At 34.6% G+C, this 13,356-nt stretch overlaps 1 protein-coding gene across 3 annotated transcripts in view; it reads left to right on the top strand.

Moving 5' to 3' along the window:
• The window catches only part of LOC111594630 (protein similar), a 100,841-nt gene that overhangs the window by 5,267 nt on the left and 82,218 nt on the right, over positions 1-13,356 (top strand). For 2 of the 3 annotated variants that reach the window (XM_023308024.2, XM_023308023.2), the window contains exons 3-7: positions 12,069-12,256; positions 12,334-12,512; positions 12,572-12,796; positions 12,865-13,031; positions 13,097-13,203. In XM_023308024.2, the coding sequence (XP_023163792.2) occupies positions 12,069-12,256; positions 12,334-12,512; positions 12,572-12,796; positions 12,865-13,031; positions 13,097-13,203 (866 nt within the window). Of the gene's footprint in view, positions 1-3,472; positions 4,099-12,068; positions 12,257-12,333; positions 12,513-12,571; positions 12,797-12,864; positions 13,032-13,096; positions 13,204-13,356 lie in introns of those variants that run through there. The other variant, XM_023308021.2, reaches the window with a different exon arrangement.

The raw sequence follows: 13,356 nt of genomic DNA, 5'->3' as shown, positions 1-13,356 counted from the left end.
AAGGTCTGCGAGACACTCAACTAATACACTGCTGTTGCTATGCAGCAGTCGCACCACAAAAACTGCAGCAGCTTCACGCGATATTTCCTTCACACTGAACTCATTGAAAATGCTTAAGCTGGGTATATTGTTTTTGTTGATAAGTATGTAACAGGCAAAAGGAAGTGTGGCTAAGCACATATAATTACCTTTCCGTCCATTGTATGAGTTCGTTGAACTTGAAGCATACTAGAACTAGATATATGAAATTTTAGCTATAGTTGATTCATTTCATTCATAAAGATTTTGAACAAGCTTATTCAAATCTATATTTAAATTGATTTTAAATGTCTTAAAAATAGATATAGTTTCTTCTAAAAAAATAAATATATTTCTATATTATTCTTTGGATAACATTGTATAATTTGAAAATTTTTAAAAACTAACGGCTGAATAAATATAAATTCGAATGTACCTATGGAGTATTTCCTAGTTGGGCAAACTCACTGATTGTATCTGTGCTTCTGTGTCTCTGCCATTTGTATCTGTATGTGCAGCTGTCTCGGAATGTGTTGCTGCTCTTTGTTTTGGATTTTTGGGCTGCCGATTTATTTTTACTATATAATAACTTTTATTTTTGGTTCTCTTTTTGTATTGTGATACTGTGTATCACAGGGAAAGTAAATTTATTGAGCCTTTGCGCTTGTCAGGCGCACGTATTTAATATAGCAGAAATATACTCATAATTCTTTCAGGTTTCGCTAAAGCGCAGCTGGCTTGCAAATACAATTTGTTTTGGTTGCCGTTGAACTTGTTGTTGTACTTGTTGCTGTTGTGTGCATCGTCTGATGATGCCGGGTTTTGCGCGTCAAACAACACGCGATCTTACAGCGAGCGAACCATGCGTGACCTCATTCGACAAAAAATTCAACGATCGCCAACTTTTGTAAGGCTCAGCTGTGAAGAGCTTGTTGCTAGAATTAACTCATTGACCCTAAAGGAATTTTAATGCTTAACTAGTTGTTGTTTTGGCGTTAGCAATTAAGTCATTAATTATATTAAATAGCTTGCTTAATTATGGGCACCTTTCTTAAATAATATAGTGTAATAGTTGTAGATCTACTACAATTGTATTTGTTCAGATTTAATTAGAGTTGATAAACTGTTTACAGGTTTTGAACAAATGAAATATTTATCGATTGCTGTATTAGTCCAATAACTTGTTTATGTTATTAGAAAGGCTTTTTGATTTCAATCACTGAATTGCGTATGTCAATTATCTATTTCATAGTTGGTACGCTTTATTTCATACGGCTATTCTTATTTCGTATTTCTTATTCCGTATTCCATGTTCCGTATTCCATGTTCCGTATTTCATATTCCACATTTTTCATTCTGCTTGCCATATTCCATATTCTGTATTCTGGTATTCCATGATCCGTATTCTGGTATTCCATATTTCGTATAAGTATTCGGCATTCCGTATTTCATTCTCATTCGCATTCAGTATCCGTATTCTGTTCCGCTTTCCTATTCGTGTTCCGTAGCTCGTTGTGCTATTTCTATTCAGATTCCTTATTCTGTATTCCGTATGCTTCATGACATATTGATATTCCGTTAAATATTCTATACCATTTGCCATTTTTATATATCACATTCAGTATTTTTAGTATGTTTTCTAAATTTCATATTTTCGTAACTATTCCGAAAATCGTATTTTAATTTAGACTTCGGAATTTTCTTTGCCTCACTTCCTTATTTCCTTGATTGTTAAAATGTCATTTAACTATTGACCTAGATCTCGTTCAATAATAAGACGATAGTTAAGGCATAGACTAGTCTAGACATTGCCAGCTGTTTGGTAATTATGTAATGTACGCGCTTCTATCAAAGTTAGTTAGCGGTTATTCACCACCGTCGCTTAGTAATCAGCTTGTCAAGCGGATCACAAAGGTAAAGGTACATTTGCCATTACTTAATTGCTACCGAGTGCTTTTTCTATTGTTTGTTTCTTATCACGTTTCACTTTCAGCCAAAAACAATGCAAATATTTGACAATATTATGTTTTATTATGTTATCTGAGCTGGCAACGGTGGTTGGCATAAAAGACGAGTCGGATTTCGCGCAACTAAAGTTAAGAGCCCTTTTTTTTTGATTTGTAAACTGTTAGCTTTATTTAATTTATGAAGCATATGAGACAAGTAGAGACAGTACAGTAGGGCGCCACCGACCGCAGAATACTCGCTCGCCATACAGTTTTTTGGATTATCTGGTAGATGATACCAGAAAGTGGATGCCTAATCTAAGGCTGATCTGTACATAAAGACAGTCATATGAATATATCACAAAACCCATATACTCCTTTTACTTCGTGAGCGAGTATACTAGAAAGCTGCTGCAGTTTGGCTGCGTATGCAAATATTTTGTTAGAACAGAGTCCTTCATAGATAAGCAAAGCGAATTATCAGAATGAAATAGAATGGGAGGGAGACCGGAAGAGAGAGAGGGAGAGAAGGAGGGTGATGGCGAGTGAGTTAATTAGCTAGATAGACAGAGATAGCAAAAGGTTCACTGCGCTGTAGAGTATGCAACGCTTTTGGCCAAGTTAATCAAGCAAAAGTATATAATTCATATGTGCCCACTTTTAATTTGTTTTATTATTTTTTCTACTCTTTGCTTTTTGTTTTTTTGATTTGTTTATAGCCAGTTTTGCCTTATCTCTGGTCAATTCGCACATGAATAATTGGCCTGGCTGGAAGCGGGCATCGTGTATCTTGTTGTTTTGTCTTTTATCTTATCAACAGCTAACGCTATCTCACTCGCTTTCTATCTGTGTCTCTTTCTTTCGGCCAGCTATCTGTTGTGCTGATAGCGACTGATAAGTGATGTTAATGTCTAGCATTTAGTACGGTGTTTTTTGTACCAACTTTTGTGAAGTTCATCGAAAGCGACTCACTCTTTCCAATTGCTGTGTTGTTGTTAGGGATTTTCATGACATACACTGGCAGAAAAGGTGTAGTATTTGGAGTTTATTGAAGTAATTTTGAACTAAGCTCCCCAATAATCAACTCAATTGACTGGCTTAACTGAAAAAGTAAAAAAACACCTGAATAAAGCACAAAAATTTCCAAACAAAAATTAAAATTTTTTTTAAATTAATAAAAAAAAATTTAAAAAATTTTTTTTAAATAAAAAAAAATTAAAAAATAAAAAAATTTGTTTTTTTAAATTTAAAAGAAAAATAGGAGAAGAAAGTATTATGCTTTTCTTTTACATAATTTTAAGTATAATTTTTTACATAACTCTAACAATATTTACACCTTACGAAAGTGCAAAAATTGCTATGATATTTCTCGCAGTGCACATATGAGTGTGTGAGTGTGGGGGTGCTTTTGCTATCAGTCTTGATATTGCTATTTGCGCTGCGAACTCCTATAAATATGAATTTCATGCTATTAGAATTTTCTGTTCATTTTAATTGTGCTTTTCAAACGGTTCTTTAGTTCTTCAGAAATTTGATTTAATCGTGCCTAAGTTGGTATCTCTGTGCGTTTCGTGTGTCATGGCTTGGGCCATTTGTTATTGAAAATTAAAATGTTTAATTCATGCAACTCGTGGGAAAACTGTGATTTTTCGTGCACTGAAAATAATTTTTATGGCGACGATGCCAACTGTTTCTACGAGCCAGACATTAAACCACAACAACAGCAACAAAATTCGGTTGATGGTCTGATTTACGGCCGTAGGCTCATCAATGAGCCCGCCGTAAATTTCAATAATGGTGGGTTCTATAACAACCCGACAACAGCACCATCAACGGTCGCCTATGCTGGTGGTGCTGGCTTGTACAACGACTGCTCGAGCCTGGAAATGACTTCATCTTCGTCTGCGACGCGCTTTCATCCCTACCAGCGAAATACCTCCGATTATTGTCCATATCCGCCGGCCTACGGTCAGCAGTCGAGCCTGCCCTATGCACGTCCAGGTCTTCAACTGCTTAACATTTCTGTGCCCTGTCGCGGCAATCAGCCGTGGGGCTATGAGCAGTGTTATGGCTACGGTGCGAGCCAACCGGAGCCATGTCAATTTACGCAGTTTGTGGATATCGAGGATTTTATGTAAGTGCAGAAATTAGAGCAGTTCATAGACCTAACCATACTTTGTTATATAAGGTTGATCTGCCAAATTTCATCACAGTACAAAATATAAAGTGAGTGAGGAGAGAAGATGTTGCGCGAGGTTAGCACAATTGGTGTTCAGTTGTCTACAGGGTATTTATCATTCGAATAGCCACAAACGGAACATATATAATTTTTTCAAAAATTCTAAGAATTTTTATGCTACCCTAAGGAGAGTCTTAAATGCACCTAAAAATATATACAAATGTATTGGTCGGTTGTTCATATATTATATATATATATCTATATATATTTTAGACTATCTGATAGTCCGCTAGGTTCTAGACTCCATAACGAAGCGGTAAGCGACAGCATTGGCCGCTTATCACACACGAAGAGCTAAGTAGCCAGAGTGGGCGCACCTCTTATCGCGCTCAATGTACTATTATTATACACATTTAGACATATGTATGCGCATATTTATGTGCCTGCACAAACATATTCATACCCTGCAATAACTGCAGCTGGCTAGTGGGTATATCTCAAATATGATGGCAAATTGCTAAAATGTATAAAGTGTATATTGTCTTGATGAGAATCAAGAGCTAATCCGCCCGTATGTATGAATGTGTCAATCTCAGAACCAATTAGAGCTTGAGACTTATGTAGGCCAACAAAATATTTAATAGAAGAACAAAGGCTGAAAATATATATCTGAAAATGTATGTTTAAAATGTATGTTTAAACATTATATATTATGTATAATTAGAATCAACAGTTGATCAATCTAGCCATGAGCTAGAGACTAATGTACATATGGTAAAAATTTAACTTAAATCCAGAGCATCTTCTAGTCGTATACTTCACATTGACTTAGAGCAAAGACAAATGAAAATAACTTTGAGACTATTTTTTATAGATTCATTTATGTTCTCTTGAACCAATTGAAAACGGAACTTCAAAATATATTTTTTATCTTGGAAGAACATGTGACCCATGTGCTGTTTGCTTTCGCTCGAAAGCTATAGTAACCAAAGTTGAGAAACTTGGAACATATGTTTGGTTCTACATGGGAATTTATCGAAGATTGAATGGTAAAGACCAAATTCATACTATAATAAATGGGCCATAAAATGTAGCTGGCTTAGTTTCTATTTACACATTCTATAAATAATAATAATTGGCTCAAATAATTCTACGATATATAATATATATTTTCTTTCTATATATACATATATATATATTCTATATATGCATATAAAGGCATATTTCTACATAATTTTGTTATTGACTCAGCTTAATCTTAGTAAAAACATTTATTTGTGATATTAAAAAAGCCTTTGCTAAGCTCTAAAATTTTTTTTTAAATATATTGCGATATATTAATTAATTATCTATGTAGAATAAATGGAAATCAAAGCCATTTTTATCGCTCGTTGATAAGAATTATGATCCACAGTAAAAAACAAAGGCATAACAAATTGTTTGGTAGCAAATTAGATAGCTGCCTGCATATATTGATGGCTATTGTTAAAGCATGAAATGATTTAATGATTCTTATGTGGCGCATGACGACGAAATACCCTGCAGTTGAGCTAAATATGGATTTAATCATGGATTCTTAACTCAAATACTACACTAAATTTTTGTGCAAATAGTTTTCGACCAACATTGTTGTGTCGTCTGAGCTATTGATCAAGTTGGTTCTGTTTGCAGCATATGTAATATAAATGTATATTTTGAAATTTAAATTCACTTTCAAAGTTTATTAAAAATTAAAATTTTTTTATTATATATATATTTTTTTTGTATAAAAAAAAAACAAAAAGAAAGTATCATTAATTGCTTTGCGATTGACGTAGTTGCTTACAATTCTCATTTCACATGCCGTCGGCGTGCGAGTCTTTCGTATCTAACACACACACACACACACACACCTCGCTCTGTTTGTGTGCCTAGTTGAGCCTCTCATTTGCGCGTGTTTTGCACAGAATTTATTTACGTTTAGCAAACCGCAAACGAGCCGCACGTTTAGCCATAATATTTGCTTATCTATTGCAATATCCCCAAGCTCCATTAATGTACATAAACATATATATATATATATATATATATATATGTTTTTATATATTTGCAATTACTTAACGTAAGCTGTACTCAGACTTTTGGCTCTGAAACTGAGGCTTAGAGCTGTGCTCAAATACGATTTATTATTTTTTTTTGTTTTAATTGCTGACCCTAAGGCATATATTTATTCATAAACAAATTTGTGTATTAAAATTTTATTTTGTGTTTATTTTAATGCATATTTATTTTTGTTGCTTGATTTGATAATTTTATAGAAGCTTATAGAAAACTTAAATTTAATTCATTTTTTTTTAAACTAAATTAAATGAATAAATTTAATTTTTAAACACTTATGCACTCTATTTGCAGTAAAAGCTTTGATTGTTAATACGTGTAGAGCTCTTTTAAAAGCTTTGAACTATTTAAGATGCCGTTGATAGAACGTTTTATGGGTATATGCAAATAAGTTTGCTCTATAAATGTGTATATTTATATATATCGTCTGGAACTATGCATATACAAAGATTTCGTTACATTATTTTGTATATATATAAATACTTACATATGTATAAATATATGTTCCATATAATAGCGCACGTGCTCAGTTCATGCCCTAAGTCTGCTGCTATTGCCATTGAGCGCAGCCGGAAACGCTCAAAGCAACAACAACAATTAAATAACAAAAGCAAAAAGACAGAAAATAATAATAAAACAACAACAAGCAACTGCAGTCGCTTTGTGAATATTTAAAAGCAATTCACTTCTGTTTTAATGAATACCCCAACCGCATGCGTCCCGCATTTACCCTGCCAGTCGCTTAAGCAGGCTATTAGCATGCATAATCAAAGTCGCTCGCTTGTGGGGCGGGGCATGGCGATAAGGTGTTACGATCCAATACGTTCGAACTGCTTGCTTTTTATGAACTTGAATTGTCGAAATGTTTATAACAAAAGCATTTATTTATTGTTGATTTTTTGCGATTGTGCGAAGCTCTTTAAAATGCAATTTATTATAATAATTCATGAAATGTTAAGTTGGAATAATAATTTGGAAAATTTCGAAGATTAAATATAAATATATATGTAGACAGATGGATTGTACAATGATGTTTAAAGTGCATACTAAAGCTTTATGTTGATTGCGTTTTATTATGGAGTATAGTTTTAATGGAACCAGCCATTGTCTTATGTGGAAACTAGTTTTATTATATTCACGTTATTCTGTTTAATATAGGGGCTAAATAAGACACGAATTCTGCATATACTCAACGATTGTGCATGCATCTATAGATATATGTATATAATGTATATGACGGGTTTGTGGTAAATTGATTATTTTCTATTGTAATTTTGAGTTTTGTCTTTCGCAATGAACATTTTTGTACCTTGATCCCATTGAAAGTGGGAAATAATGGTTTTGTGCAAATGTATGCAACAGGCAGAAGGAGGCGTGGCTGAACCCATAAAGTATACATATTCTTGATCAGGACGACAAGCCGAGTCGATTGAGCCCTGTCCGCCTGTCTGTCCGTCCGTCTGTCCGTATGTGTGAACGCGTGGATCTCAGCATCTATAAGAGCTAGAGACTTGAAACTTTTTTGTAGGTGTATAGCACGCGCAGGTCAAGTCAAATTGCGATTGAATTGTGCTGAATTATTAGCTGCTATTCGAAGTTTAAGTTTGCAACATATAAGCAGTGAAGTGGCTGCGTTGGTAGAGACGGCGCCCATTAGCGGTAGGTCCAGGGTTCAAGCCTCGCGCGGTGATGTGACGTTTTTTATTGTTATTTATTTGTTTAATTATGAAGTGGCGGTGTTGGTAGAGTTGGTGCATGTTGCGCAAACAATCCAGGTGAGAATCCTGGTCTCGTAATGCCGTTTTTTATTTGTTTTCTTTTTTTTTTTTGAATACTCGATACTAACTACGGAAAATATTAATAAACGCAGATAGGACTGGGATCAGGGTACCTCTTAGTCGAGCACCCCGACTAGAGCTTTCTTACTTGTTAGAAAGAAAATTTCTAGTCACTTCTCTGAAAGGCTTCGTTAGCCATCTCAGTCTCACTTAGCAACACGCGGGAGTACATTCAGCAACAGCTATCATTGTCCCTCTCTCTCTCTCTCTCTCTTTGTCATTTGAGGCTACAATTCAAAAATAAAAAGCGCGTTGCTAAGACTCGAATTTACTTGGACAATATTTTTACAACAACTCTAGACATTGGAAAACTAAGAAAACGGACTCTACTTTAATTTCGCAGTATTACGACACGACGTGTATATATATATATATATATATATATATACTTTAGCTTACAAATATTTAAAATTCTTTTCGCTCTATCAGCATCAAAAGATTTTTTAACTCAAAATATTTCTAGAATTTAATTGCGCTTATTAATAGTATAACAATATTATTATGTTATACTATGAATATCTTATAAAATTCAAATTGAGATACAAAATTGTATTACTACACATTTTATATACTCTTCCGATTTATTCATTGATGAAGAGCCTTCAGTTTGTGAGGCATAACATTGATTTATAGTATATATTATAAAAAAATTCAATAAAGTATTGTTTATAATAAATACTATTGTATTCCATAAAGTTTTATATATACATTAAATTAGCAGTCTCGAGGTCAAGACTTTGTTAATTATTGCTAATCAACAATAAAACAAGATATAAAAAAGTCAACTTTCCAGAGTCTCTCGAACTTCGAATAGCTAACTTTTCTGACGTATGCCGATTACTCATTGCTTTGTTAATCTTTAGTTATAGTTATATATAGTTAAAATATAATTATTACTCCTTTCAGTAGTTCAGTTTAAAAAGAGTCGCAACCCAATGAAGATTAACTAAAGTCAAAGCCGAAGCATTCACTTCCTGTGTGTAGTTTAGTCTGATTAGATTCCATTATATTAATATGGTTTAAGTTATGAGTGCTTTCTAAGCACGGGGTATCTGCTAGTTGTCTTTCTATAAGCAGTCGGCAACGTAAAGGAATGTTTTATCAATAAATGTGCAGAGCATTCACATTCGCATTCGCATTTGTTTGTCAGAGTTTTCGAGAAACCTTTCGAAACTCATGTATTTGTTGCCAATTGCCATTTTGGAACAAGGAATTACAAATAGCTGAAGAGTCTTACAAACAGTTTTAGTCTGTCATTTTGTTTGGCTACACGACGTATGCGTAATGCGATGAAATAACTTGTCTTTCTTTTTTTTCGTTCTTTCTGTCTGTCTAACTGATATCGAGGCATTGGCTGACACGTAAAGCTCTATACAAAAGAAATATAGAATAGGGCTGTGGGCGTGGCAAGTAGCTCGCACATCTGTGACATGTAACGCTTGTTGTCAAGAGCTCGTCGCCGGCGTTGTTTTGTTTTGCTTTCTTCTCTTTACACTCGTTCATGACGTGAAGAGCAGGTATATTGATTTCAAGCAATATTAAGACTGCTTTACGTTCGTCTGTTCATGAGTTGAGTAAAGTCAACTCGTTGATGCCTCATTTGATTAAGTGTTGAAAATTGTATTAGATACGCTCTTTAGGGTTGTTGCTAATGGCAGAGACTTGAAGTTTCAAATACACACTCGAATATAGTAACTCACAATAAATAAAACTAGGTTATATAGTTGGCACTGTTCGAAAAGAGGGAAAGCTATATATACTTCACTGTTGAATAGCTAGAATGCCAGCTGTCACAAGTTTGGATTGTTAAGCTCGTGTAAGACTCTCCAGAGTTCTAGAGAGAGCTATGAGTAGATGCGGCAAGTCCTAAGATATTTAGTTGTTGAGCGAGCATTGTGTAGTCGACTATAGCCGAATACTGATATTTTCTTTATTCTGCCGCGCAGGCTGATAATTAATTCTTTTTCTATGTTTTATGACAAACATTTTTTTTAATTTCTTTTAGAATTTCACAAAATGTTCAGCAAATTTCCGTGAATATTTCGCGCTTAGCTACGTGCCATAATGCCCGCAAAAATCATTATATAATCATTAAAATAGTTTTATTTCGTTTGACCCTATTTCGCATGCTTATGAGCATAATGAACATTATGACGATCATTAGCTAGTAATTAATTGAATGTTTTAGTTTTTAGCGACAGCTCACGAGTTTTTCTTGGCAAACCATATGAAATATATAGTATATTTTAGTCAGAAATTGGCTATAATCAAAATTGTTGTTTGTGTGAGGTCAGTGTACTCTAAAATGATTATAGTATACATATATCAAATATATATATAGTATAAAGCGCATATACTGCCACACCATTTCAATTTGTCATGTGAACTATTATTCTTTGTCTATTTTCGTGGCCCAATTGATAAGACATTGGGCATACTTATTTGTTTGTTTAGCTTAGTTTTCTTATAAACATCATACTTTCTTATCTGCATAATACTTAATACTGTTTAAGGCTGATTAATACCCTTGAAAAAAAACCTGCTTGGTTCGTTCACTTTGCAGTGATGAACTCCCCCACTTAACGCGCGTATTAAAGATCAGTAATAAAAATTTCCATTTTATGTGATTTTTGTTGCAGTTGATGTTGTTGCTGTTGCTGTTGCTGTTTGTGGGTATTATTTCGCCTCAATGGTGCCAAGGTTTTGTCTCATTATTATCTAATTACTTAATGCCCTGTCAGCCTGGCTCTTGGTTATCTTAAGCCACTAAGCACACCCACTTGGCCGGCGCTGATGCAGGCCCACAGCGTTGGAGGGCAGCTAAAAGTGAAAGGTTCTTAAGCACATATTGTGTTTGTCGTACTTTGTAGTCTCTGATAATATTTTATAATGCGCTACGTCAATGAAAAGGGCAACCTTTGTGTGTAAGGCAAAGCTAATGAATGTTCAGCAGGCAAAAAAAGTTCTTATTATAGAACTTCAACTATAAGATTCTATATTTCTCCTTTGTTTGTTGTTTTAATGTTTCCGTGTCCTTATTAAATTTGCATTCAATATTTTTTTAAATCAAAAACCTTTTTTATAATACTTTATACTTGATTGGCTTTTTTGTCTTTTTATTTCTAATTTCTAATTTGATTTTTCATCATTTGTGGATGTTAAATATTTTATAAAAAATTAATTAAAAACTGGTTGCGAGACGTTAAAATTTTATATAAATTTGCCAGAAATTGTAAAAAATTATAAGTTCCAAGTTCTCTGTGGTTTTATTTAGTTAATCTTCATTATTTTAAAAATTCATTATCCAAAATATGTTTTATATTATTATTTTCTTCTGTTATTATTTTCACGATATCTGAAGCTTTTTAACTATATCGATTCTACGCCTAAATGTTGCATATTCATTTTTTCTGTTATTACTTAAATGGAATCTTATGTATCACCATTTTTTCTTGAAGTAATGTAAATGAAAATAAAAATAGTTTTTATTATAATTTTTATTTCATTTTTCAAAAACAATATTAGAATTGGTTCTATTTGTGAATAAAGCATTTGGTTTATATATAAGGAATGGCAAACATTTATGAAACATATATGAAATATTTTCGAATCAATTTAAAGTCGATTTATACCAATTTTTATAGGGTTTGTTCGCTCCGCTCGGTCGAGTGCTTGGCGCTGCTGCCATGAACTTTGCCACCTTCGCCTTGCCAATAAATTTTTAGCGAATGCTTTGCTCAATTGAAAAATTATGTTCGCTCGCTGGCCGCGCCAATTGAATCAAATCTAATAAAAACGCAACAAATCGCAACAATTGAAATATACGCATTTTGCTTTGCTCCTCGCGACGCACCTCTCCGATCCAATAGTTACCGAGTGCCATGTAAATTTTTTGCGAACTGAATGTAACGACGTCAAGAGTGGTCTACGTGATTCGGTTCAGATCTGGCGTTTTCCATTTAACATTTTTCGCATACTTAATCGTTGCAGGAATAATGAAAAGCGCAAGGAAAAGTCACGGGATGCGGCACGCTGCCGTCGCTCCAAGGAGACGGAAATATTTATGGATCTATCCATGGCATTGCCGCTGAAGTCCGAAGACGTCAATCAGCTGGACAAGGCATCTGTAATGCGAATTACAATTGCCCAACTCAAGATACGTCAGATGCTAAAGTTTTGTAAGCTTCATTTGCATGTATACATTATCATATATATACTATACATTGATATATATATATAAATCAATATCTTACAGTGCCCGAAGGCAATGCGGTGAAGCCCAAAGTGGAGTTTTTTGAAGAGGATTGGCTAAAGTGTGCCGAGGCCAGTGAACTCTTGAAGCAAACCATGGATGGCTTTCTGCTGGTGCTATCCAATGAGGGCGACGTCATCTATGTCTCGGAAAACATAATAGACTATCTGGGCATAACTAAGGTAAAGTAAGCGATATAGTCAAATCGACTTGTTATTAATTCAAAGTTGTTTTTTCACAGATTGATACGCTGGGTCAACAGATTTGGGAGTATACGCATCAGTGCGATCACGCTGAGATTAAAGAGGCTCTTAATCTCAAACGCAAAGGCATTGTTGGTAAGATCAAGGATGAGCAGCTAGTGGAATCGGGCATTAGCACACATCATCGTGATCTGTTCGTGCGCATGAAGTGCACTCTGACCAGTCGTGGGCGCAGCATCAACATCAAAAGCGCCTCCTACAAGGTGATCGCTGGAACAATAAATCGCTTACGATAATTGATTTCTAATAAACGTTTTCCATTCGGTTGCAGGTTATTCACATAACCGGACATTTGCGCGTGAATGGCAAAGGAGAGCTCGTGTTTATTGCGATTGGTCGGCCCATACCGCATCCTTCAAACATTGAAATACCGCTGGGCACCAGCACATTTCTGACCAAGCACAGTCTGGACATGAAGTTCACCTATGTGGATGACAAGTGAGCCGAGTTATATGAATACCTTGCCGTATACTCTAGCTAATTTTCCAATATTTTATCTTTAGAATGCTCGCCTTGCTTGGCTATCGGCCTGACGATCTGCTCGAGACTTCACTGTTCGAATGCCAGCATGGCGCCGACTCTGAGCGTCTGATGGCCACCTTTAAGAGCGGTAAGTGCACGACTAACGGCATTAGTTTCTTTTTATTTTAGTCGCTTGTTCATTAAAACTAACTGCAGCTAACTAATATTAAACTAATTACTTTAATGTACAAATTAAAACGCGTTCTCGTCGTTAGTTTGTGCCTCGTAGCATAAGCGTACG

Source organism: Drosophila hydei, unplaced genomic scaffold (assembly GCF_003285905.1).
Source record: "Drosophila hydei strain 15085-1641.00,03,60 unplaced genomic scaffold, DhydRS2 tig00008119-arrow-pilon, whole genome shotgun sequence".
NCBI lineage: Eukaryota > Metazoa > Arthropoda > Insecta > Diptera > Drosophilidae > Drosophila > Drosophila hydei.
Note: the sequence above shows the minus strand (reverse complement) of the source record. Positions and strands in the feature narration are given on the sequence as shown.